Source organism: Apostichopus japonicus, chromosome 8, assembly GCF_037975245.1.
Source record: "Apostichopus japonicus isolate 1M-3 chromosome 8, ASM3797524v1, whole genome shotgun sequence".
NCBI lineage: Eukaryota > Metazoa > Echinodermata > Holothuroidea > Aspidochirotida > Stichopodidae > Apostichopus > Apostichopus japonicus.
The window spans coordinates 720,540-731,036 of NC_092568.1; the positions used below are offsets into that span (position 1 = coordinate 720,540).

General features: G+C 36.4%; 1 protein-coding gene across 2 annotated transcripts; it reads left to right on the forward strand.

The window, feature by feature from the left end:
• Positions 1–395: 395 nt before the first annotated feature.
• LOC139970784 (TAF6-like RNA polymerase II p300/CBP-associated factor-associated factor 65 kDa subunit 6L) lies at positions 396–10,312 on the forward strand. 2 transcript variants are annotated; one of them, XR_011794211.1, is made up of 11 exons: positions 396–689; positions 2,781–2,867; positions 3,187–3,337; positions 3,638–3,694; positions 4,211–4,308; positions 4,702–4,875; positions 5,540–5,664; positions 6,061–6,193; positions 6,716–6,844; positions 8,115–8,906; positions 9,120–10,312. XR_011794211.1 is itself a non-coding variant. In XM_071976777.1 (10 exons), exons 1-10 carry the CDS (start codon positions 486–488, stop codon positions 8,844–8,846), a joined length of 1,890 nt encoding a protein of 629 aa, XP_071832878.1. In that variant the 5' UTR covers positions 400–485; the 3' UTR covers positions 8,847–9,113. The 2 variants fall into 2 exon arrangements, 1 of the variants encoding a protein (XP_071832878.1); XM_071976777.1 differs by lacking the exon at positions 9,120–10,312 and having other exon boundaries at positions 400–689; positions 8,115–9,113.
• The last annotated feature ends 185 nt before the right edge of the window (positions 10,313–10,497 follow it).

Genomic DNA, 10,497 nt, shown 5'->3' on the forward strand with positions numbered 1-10,497 from the left:
ATTTTTTTCTTCTTCTGGAAAGGGATACCGGTGTTCCTGTTGACTATACGATACTACCTTCTAGGCAGTGCAGTGGGGCTACCAAGTAAGCCAATAGAGTTCATGGGGTGCAACTTGGATGTAAATAAATAATTAACTTTGGTAACATGCATGTGAAAATCACTGCAGTTGCAGTTTATTTGCATGGTATACGAATTAGTTATTAATACAATTTCAGCATTTGGATCGGACTTCCTTTAATTTCTCCTCATAATCATGTTTAATAATATCTGACAATGTAAACAAAATATGCTGAATTCATCTTTGAACTGCTCGAATTTAAACTTCAGGCCCTTCATTTTTTCCTTTCTGTTTCATGATCCGTGTGTCACTTTTTGCAATCGACGTTCGTCTTTCATAGTTCAAATGAACATCGAAATATAAATACATTTCTTGTACATGTCGATGTCTATAACTGCTAGTTTCAAACCAGTCGTTTGTACGACATGAAATCTAAAATGGCAGGACCGCCTGACAAAAATCGATCCAAAGAAAAGTTGTCTTCCGAAAAAAGTGACAAGAAGTATGCAACACTAACGACACGTTCTATTGCTTTAATGGCCGAATCCGCAGGTTACCCATCTATTTCGGGTGAAATCTGTACAATTCTAGCTCAAGACATTTGCTATCGACTTCGCGAAACTGCTCAGGTAAAATGTTTGTGTACGATTTCAGGCCAAGATTGCTGCTTGGTGGGTCCAATTACTTCAGACTTTGAACTGTTATTTGTTTACTCATTGATGAATACGTTTTCTCATATTTCTATATATGAAACTTTTGCAATGTTTTATACAAGTGCGCATCAAAATTTTACGTATTTTGACATAGCCTATCGCACGCTTGGCTAACTTTGAAGAAACTAGACTATGACTATGAAGTATCCTACTACTTAGTACTGACACTGTATGAGCATTTTCTGTAACACAGTAGTATCTTCACGAACAAGTAATAGCACTGTACCGGTACCTGTTATAACGCAGTCCATTCCTACATCAAAAGAGTGCTATGTGTCCCTCATTCACTTTGATGACCTTAAATAAGTAGTTAAAGTACTAGTCATTGGTTTCAATGCATATATAGCAAGTGCAGTACAAAATTTTTAGAAGAATAAATTTGGAATATTTCTTTATTCCTTACTCTGTACACATACAAATAAACGTAAGTCCTCTAGGCCTAGAGGCTAGGCTGATATCAGTCAATTAATGCAAAAGAATTGACTAAATGAGGGATGATTTGGACATTGCTTTGCAAATTTACATCATCATTTCGCTTTTGTGCAGAACACATAGAGGGACTTGCTACCACACTTAAAAGTTTTGCATACTTCTGTTAAGTACAGTATGGAAATTGCTTCATAGTTGATATTGCATAACAAAAAGTTCATCAACTACAATTGCAGCATAGTCTAAATAACATAACCCTAAGCAGATAACCAGAACTTAAAAACCTGTACCAAATTTCATATCATATATATTGCTATTAATAAGATCTAGGACAGCTAGCAAATCCCAACTGTGCAATGTTTAGAGATACTCATGTTATGGTACAAATTGACTCTAAGTTACCATGCCTGTGTATATTGCCTGAAACTTTAGCATTAGGGGTTTCCTTTGTTGGAAATCTTCTAGCCCATATTAGTTCATTGCACCCTTTGCTGAGCATATTCATCAGCGTATACATTAACAAGGACGGACTACATCAATGGGGAGATGCGCAAAAAAATGTACCGACAATGGAGGGTCATGTGAAGTTCATCCTCCCCTGTTAAACTAGACTCTTTTGGTACTCCATGAATGTATATTTTACAACAACTAATGTCATGATCTTATTGCTACAACATTCCTTAAAAGGCTATGAGAACAGTGTAATTTAGCTAAGTGGTACATTTTGTCATTGTTCCCCACAATTGACCACAATTTTCAATTCCAAAATTACCATTTTGAGTATTTTCTTTAAAAAAATTGAACTGCAACTGGAACACATGCATCTTATCAGGACTGTACACAAAATATGCTCACTAGAAGCAAATGGCAGGATTTGTTGCTCCTTAGCAACACAAGGCTCCTTGCCATTTTTTGCACGTAAACAAGCATGTATGACCGACTTAAGGAATCTATAAGACTCTGACAGGAGATGTTCAAATTATAGCCTACTGTAGGTCCATACAGATCAAGCTTGTTATGATATGGAAAGTAAATCTAAACAATGTTATCATCCAAACATAAGTAATTATTCTCAAATTTACCATAAATGCCCGTAGCAGTGGCGTGCTGTTGTCTACTGAATGCTTATCTCTGACAACTGACAAAGATTAATAATACGTAAGTAGCAACTGGGAACACGTCACATGACCCTCCATGATTGGTACGTTTCCGTACTGTGGAGTGATTCCTCCAGATCATCTTAAATTCTATGAGCATTTATTTAAACAATTGATGTACAGTAAAAAGGTATATAGCAGGCTACTTCCATTTGATAAATTTGTTAAATTATAGTAAAACTTGAGGCCAAAAATATGACTTAATAGTTGGTGCTCTTTTGTTTCATGCAATAGCAAATGGGAAAATTAGAATTTCTTTTGGTAGGTTTTCTCTGCATGATTACAGCCTTGTTCAAGGAAACATGGCTTTGTTCACAGTGATATGCTACTTCATTAATGAGTTTTTGTCGCAAGATTTATCTTGATTTGAAGTTAAATCTGAATGGTCTAATCATTTAATACTACTTCATTTTTCTAACAGGCCAGCACACAGTTTATGAAACATGCAAAGAGAAAGAAATTATTGGTTGAAGACTTCAACAAAGCCTTAAAATGGAGCGATGTTGAGGTGTGTGTGTATTTATTTAAATCAACGTTGATGTTTCTTATTATCAGTGACCTAAAGCTAGCGATCCTCCAAAATATTATATATATTTCTGAAGATTTCCACCTTTTTTTTCTTTAAGATTTTTGTGAACATTTGACTTCTCTTCTACGAACAGATCTTATGCTGATCGAAGTTTGATCTCATCAATTAGTGCAATATTGTCCCGAAATGTTGTCATTTACATGATTATTAATAGCTAATTGGATAAATTATTTGTAGTTTCAACAGTAATGTGTAAAATACTTATTCATTTTTGTTTTCTGATAACCCTCCTTTAAAGCCAATCCATGGTTATGGATCTCATAAGAACATACAGTTTAAGACTTTGAAAGAGGGGAATCTTTACTTTGTGGAAGAGAAAGAGGTTGACCTGACATCTACTTCATTGGACCTTCAGGTTCCAGCTACTGCTGGAAAATGCTCAGTGAAAGGTCAGTTATGAAAATATGATGTAGAATGAAACCGTTCAAGTGTAATGTCGCCATCTTTGTTTAAGCACCCTCTAATGGTTGACTTAAAAAATATCCTCTACAAACTGTCATCCAAAACCGAACATACACAGTTGTTAATTATAAGGTGACTTATAAATTTGCAAATCTCAAAATTTTCCTATGGAATTCAAGCACTGAAATTATTTCTGTATCATGTTAGTGAAGTGTTTTCTTTTAATAATAACAAAAACACCAATTATTGATATTATTATAACAAGTGTTGTTTATTTTATTTCTCAGCATCCTGGTTGGCACTGGAAGGAACAAGCAAAGGAAGTAGTTCAACTGGAACTACAGGTAAATTTACAGTTAATTAGTATTCCGCAGTCTTTGCTTTGTTTTATCTCCCATTGTTGCCCATTAAAGTCACAGTGGAAGACTTTGTTGCCAAAAGTCCATTAAACAAACTCCAATCATCTTTGTATATTGTGTTTACTCCGCATCTTTCAACTGAAATGATCGTTGTCTTCAAAATATTTCAAACTCAGTGCAATCAACCGTTGCTATCTTTCTGAAGGCTGCAGTAAAACTGTAGCTAGGCTATTGCATCAATCTGAGTGCAATTCTAATAAAAAAATTATGGTTCTGCACTTTTAGTTGAATGTTGGTATGATTGTCTTGCTGGCAATGAAAACACTAAGCAGCAGGAAAATGGCATAAAGCTTATATAAGTAGATTCAGTGATTGAACACTTACTTATTGATTCTTTGGAGGTTAATGATGCCAGTAGATATGAGTATCCAATAGCTATCACAAAGGCCTAAAATATTTAGGTCAATTAATTTTCTTCTTCTTTTTTCATGCTTTATTTAGGTGTCAAGCATTGTCTTTCTGATTTATCGGATGAACTTCAAAAGTATTACCAGGAGGTGACAAAAGTGATCTTAGAGAAAGAAGCCGAAGGAATTAAGGTAAATCTCGGTCAAATTATTTAGCATTGGTCATAACTTTGATATAGTATGTCTCATGAAATACTTGTAAAAACTAAAAACATGGACGAGTGCCATCATCATGGGTGCTCTTTGAGTGTTGGAACTTTCACCATCGAGTATAATCTTTTTACTCACGTGCACCCATTAGTGAATGTCCCCATCTTGCCCTGCCCCTCCCATTTGCTTGCCCACCGATGCGCATTTGCCATACAACCTCCCCCTCCCCCCACTTGCTCAACCTGATAAAAATATGGTTCACCATTCTGACAAGTTAGCCCTTCATATTCCTATGTTTACCTACTATGTACTTCAATCCTATACCCATTTTTTTTATGACACAATCATGATTTATATATATATTGTCCTCTGTAGATGGTGTTGAATGATCTTGCCAGTAACTCCAAAGTGTCCCCCCTGCTGCCATATTTGGTCAGTTTCATAGAGTCCGGGGTGAAGACTGTCAGTCATGATCTCAATCAACTAACCAGACTTTTGCAGGCTGTTGACGCTCTACAGAGAAATAATTATCTCTACCTCGGCTCATATGTAAGTCGTTTGAAGGTTCATGCATGCAAATGATGTGTTGCTTGCTTTGAAAGGAACAAGAATAAATGGAAAGAAAGGATGCTTAGAATGTGATGCCATTAATTAAAATATAAGAGACAAGTTCCTACATCTTTTCTAGCTATGTCTATCTGTCTGCCGGCTTCTCAACTATTCTTCTAAATGTTTCAATAGGATTTTTATGTGTCCAGAATTATCTTTGTCATTATTTTTTTCTCTGACTTTTATGCTATATTGCAAATTTATAGTAGAGAAAAAAGTTGGACAAATAGCTTGACATTAAAATTGCTGTCCACCTAGTACAAACTTGCTCAACTATGAAGCAAACCACTGCAATATGGAAGTCGGGTTGGGAGGGGAAGCAATGTAGGTGTGTGGGGTGGGGGTGGGGTGTGGGAATGGTACTTGAGGGGAGATGTGGTTAATACTTCAATTGGTAAATTCTCTCTCTTTCAAACTTTGGTTAGTACTGTCTGATCAAGGTTGTGTTTTATAAACTCTTGTGTATGTTGGAGGTTTCATGATTACAAATGTTGTCCTGTTCATCTTCCATTTAGCAAAGTACGAACAACTAAAGGAAGTCAAGATAAGCTACCACGAGTCTCATTCTTTAATCTACCTTTCTGTAATATTTTATCCCTTCTAGGTCAATAAGCTCATTGGTAGTGTCACCTACTGCATTCTTGAGCCTCTGGCAGTCTCGATAAATCCATTAAACGATCACTGGTCTCTGAGAGTGTTTGCTTCTCGTCTGTTGCATCCTCTGGTCAAGTAAGTAGCATTTCAGAATTCAGAGGAATGTTTGGATTAAAAAAAGAAGAGAAAAAAAATTGTGAGAGAAAGAATCGTGCAGACTTGAGTTATTTTAGTGACATGGATAATCATCAGTTGATGTTGAACTCATAAGAAGATTGTGCAATTCATCAATACTAAGTAAGACATGCTACGATTTGTTCACCATTTGTAAGCTTCTCGAGCAAATAATTCAATTGGATTCAATTGTCAACGTAATCACATACTTTTAGGAGTGCATAAATTGTATTTTTTTTTTATTTTTTATGTTGGGGGTGAAGAGAGAAGGGTGCAGGGTAACATGGCAATGGTAGTTGATTAAAGATTCCACTTTTCTTATCAATAAACACCTTTTTTTGTTCTCATGTGTTTTAGCTGCTGTGGTCCCCAACCTCAGGGAATGTACAATCAGTTACTACAGACTTTGAAGGACATCCTAGCTGATTCTGCTAGACCACTCTGTTCTCATTATGGGGCTGTGGTCAGCCTCTCAGCTCTTGGACCTCAGGTTGTTGAGCATTTCCTTGTTTCTTGTGATTTTTCTGTTGTCTTTACAGTCTTTTGATTCATACCATCCTAGTTTTGAAATATTAGCATGTGATGAGGATAACATGATTGTAAATGACCCTCTTACTTATTTACCTGCTGTGCATTATTTCAATTCATTTTAGAAAAAAATATGCTACTTGCAGGAATAGATCTAGGTGGGTGTGGGTTTTGTTTATTCAACCGCATACATAAATTCAAAACTTGCTATTAGCAAAAATAATGCTTTTCTTATCTGGGGGAGGATCCTCCCAGACTCCTCTTCACACCTTTGGTGACCGCAAAGTTACACCCACTTCTCCTATAAAATCCTGGATCTGCACTTATCTTGTGAGCATCACATTTGTGGCATTCACAGAGTGGCAACAGTTCCACTGAAGTGAAAATATTGAAATAATATTTGACAAAAATGTGTGTTATAGTTTAGAGACTATACCCCTCCTTCCTCTTGATATTTATTCTTTTGCTTGTTTTTTTTTCTCAGGCTATCGAGGACATACTTGTTCCTGTGCTACCTACCTATTGGCAATTCCTACAGCCAATCCTGGAGGACAACTCACTGTCAAGCACACACATCAGAGAAGATGGGCAAAAAGTGTATGGTGCAATTCAGGTGACAGGAAAAGTTGAAGAACCTTTTGTATTCAAGTTTATTCTTTTAGCACCTCTCTTGGTATTAAATTGTTCTCTCTCTTACCATTTTCTATTTGTTTCCTATTTTTTCTTTGCTTTCATATATTTGTTGTATTTTTTGCTCGGAGCTGGCTCGGTTTGTTTGGAAGGACTTTCAATACTGACCTGATGACATTTGACCTCTCAAGTTCGAGTGGATAGTTAGGGTTGAATAATAAGTTCTTTACAGCAAAATTAAATGGATAAAGCTACATTTTGAGACAATTCAACTACTGAGAAAGCATCAAAATCTGTTGTTATTGGAGTTTGTAAGTATCAATGCATCTGCAGCTCCAAGTTAAGGAAACTTGATCATTGTGGTGATATTAGTGCAGAGAGCTTTTGTGATTTGACCCACACATATAGTTCTTTAGTTAGCCTTAATGATAAAACATGGTTGTCTGATAAATAGCTTGTCTAACTAAGGCTTTTTCATATGTCATGCTTGCTGTAAAAAATATTCATTAGAGGGTGTGAAGACTCTCGCAAAAAGAAATGTCTAATGCCGGTAATCTGACCTAGTTTCGAATGAGGTGTAACAGAAGTGTAAGACACCACCATCGATCCCAGAAAATACACACACAGCTTGCTACCGTTTGTAATTAAACACTAGTGTACAGTCAGTACAAACAGCTGTGGTCAGTACCCACAGCACAGTGTAGAAACGATACAGCGATGGACATCTTAGGTCCAGCTAAAGATAACAACGTATCACGTTTCATTACTGTCTGCATTTTGTAGCGACATGAACAAAACATCACTTGCAAGCAACAGCAATTTTATCAGATTGCCGCATGTGGTTTGGGGCGAGTCTTCAATACCTCTAAGAAATATTATTCAACAATTTTTTTTTTTGGGGGGGGGGAGGATTGCAATGACTCATTACAAGTGATTTCTGTGTACTTGTACGGAAATTCCTACCACAAACTGTTGACAAAGTTTTTCACAACATGTCACAGTATTGTTGCATAGGGTATTGCACTATTACTTCAGTAAAAATGACTCGGTACAAGTCAGGAATGTCACTGGTTAAATATGAAGTGGTTAGTTTTATGTTCTGATTTTGTTTAATCTGGATTATCCAAAGTTTTTTTTGAGCATAATTATATCTGTTACGATTGCAAGAAATTAGGAAAGTTACTTTGTTGCCTTTACTTTTGTCTCTAAGGTCTGTCATTATTCTCTTTGTTTCATATCAATTTCTCTTTCAGAATGCTGCAGAAGTCCTCCTCAAGGCGAAGTATTCTTCTCTTCAACGAGAGGAAAAACCATCTCAAAAGTCAACAGAGAGTTCATCACGGTCATCTCCGTCCAGTGAAGAAACTTCCAGAGATACATCCATCCACGAAACATCAAATATCAATGAGTTATACACAAAGTTTCGGGACTACCTCGGCGACAGTTTATGTCTTCGGCTGTGTTTCGAAGGACCTCACAACTCCATAAAGCCAAACATTGGTGTAGTTGCCACAGAAGTTTCCTTGCAGGATTTGGTGAACGAAAAAGTTGTGTTCAACGGAAGTAGATTCGAGCGGAAGAAGGAGAGAACATTAGAAGATGAAAATGAAGCAAAAATCAGGTTTTTAACTAGGCCTCCAAAGTTAGGAGGTACCGGTAGAGAAGGTCTGAGAAAAAGGCCGGGCAAAGCCATGAAACGGCAGCGGTCACGTTCACAGAGCTTTAAAGAGGCTTTTCCGTTGGCCAAAAATATCAGAACGTATGGAAAAATGAATCTTTCTAGTTTACTCAATCTGCCAGGGTACATCGAACCTCTTCTTCCTGTAGGGAAAAGTCCCCTGCATGAAAAGGAAGACCCGGCAGTCATCCCCCTGCCGACGATGTGGAAAATAAACCAGAAAATGAAAACGGTTGGGAAGAGGAAGCATCTTGCTGTAAAACGGCTGAGAGGACCCACGCCATTTTACTTGGGAATGATGCTTTAATCTTTTTTGTTTCTTAATCTTTTGAAAGACCTATTTGGTGTTGCTATAGGGACCTCTTAGGTGTTGCAACAGTAATGTTGTAGATGTTACTACAAGGAGCTGTTAGGGGCTTTTACAGGCCCCATTGTTGCTAAGATCATATTAGGTGTTGTTACAGACCCTACTATGTGTTGTTACAGGCATTTATTTAATAGGTGTTGCAACATACCTATTACTTATTGCTACAGTACCTATTTGGTGTTGCACAGGCTCATCATGCTACAGTTTTATTAGGTGTTGCTACAGTGACCTGTTAGGTCTTGTTATATGTCCCACTGAGATGTTGCTACAAGGCCTATTATGTGTTGCTATGGTAACCTATTAGGTGTTGCTATAGCCATATGAGGTTTTGCCCACAGTAACCTATTAGGTGTTGCTCCAGCCATATTAGGTTTTGCCCACAGTATTAAAACCTACAGTATTATCTGTTGCTTCAGTAATCTACTAGGTGTTGCTCCAGCCATATTAGGTTTTGCTACAGTATATACCTGTTGGGTGTTGCTACAATGACCTGTTAGGTGTTGCTTCATTCAACTTTTAGGTGATGTTACAGGAACCACCTATTAGCTGTTGGCCAAAGAGACCTCTTAGTTCTTGTTATAGGGACCTGTCAGTTGTTGCATTTAATGCATATAATGCATGCTAATATGTAAAGTCAGTGAGTGACATTTACTTTCCTCTAAAAACACCTTTTTGTGTTCACAAAGATAAGATTTTGTTTAATATTCGATTTATGAAATCCTATGAAACTGTAAAGCTTGAACAGTCAAATTTAATTTCCAATTATGCGAAACTCAAATAAATGAAGAAAGAAGGTAGTACTTTGTCTTTTGATGTGGTTTACTTACTGTGAAGTGTATAAATATTGGAATATTGAAAACTGAATAGAGTGCATTTATAATTCTCCTCATTTAATCTTTATTTTCCAAAAAAGAAATTGAGAGGGGTGTGTTGGTATGATCAATCGCAATCCTATTTTGAGGAATACGCCCTAGATTTGGTACATTGTTGACCAAACTTGATAAGCTTCTTTAAAATTTGTTTCCCATTTCTTCTCTCCTCAGCATCCCCTCTCCTACCTAGTCTTCACATTTAATGATGATTGACCTTTCCAAAGGGTCAATGCAATAAATTCACACTCTGATGTAGCATACCTACCATAGAAACTGAGAGGTGAGATATTCCTTACCAATCTCAGTTTGAATTATAGGTGTGTAAATATTGCATTTATTAAAGGGACATTCCAATGACTGAATTAGATTTCTTAAAAATTTTGGAATTTTTCTGGAATCTGTCGGTCAAAACCACATCCTCATAGCATTGGGTATGTTGAGGTCATGAATTTTTCAAATTTGGTGATATTTTGCAAATACATCTGGCAACAACAGAGTTATGTTACCATGACATGAAAATGATTGTGTTTTTTTGTTGTAATATTGAAATAATTTATTCACAGATGAAAACAATATATTTACAACAAAAAAAAGGTTTCTTTTTGATGAAGTCCTAAATACAGAGAACATTGATAGCAAGGTAAACATTCCAAATGTATCACATATGAAGGAAAAATCAACAAAAAGATTATCATTCAATCAAACATATCTAGAGTTAG

Bases quoted from the DNA above. Each gene is read 5' to 3' on its own strand.
- LOC139970784 (XM_071976777.1), top strand. From the start codon at position 486: ATGAAATCTAAAATGGCAGGACCGCCTGACAAAAATCGATCCAAAGAA. The intron at 690-2,780 runs GTAAAATGTTTG...TTTTTCTAACAG, and splicing joins GACTTCGCGAAACTGCTCAG to GCCAGCACACAGTTTATGAA. The intron at 3,338-3,637 runs GTCAGTTATGAA...TTTATTTCTCAG, and splicing joins TGGAAAATGCTCAGTGAAAG to CATCCTGGTTGGCACTGGAA.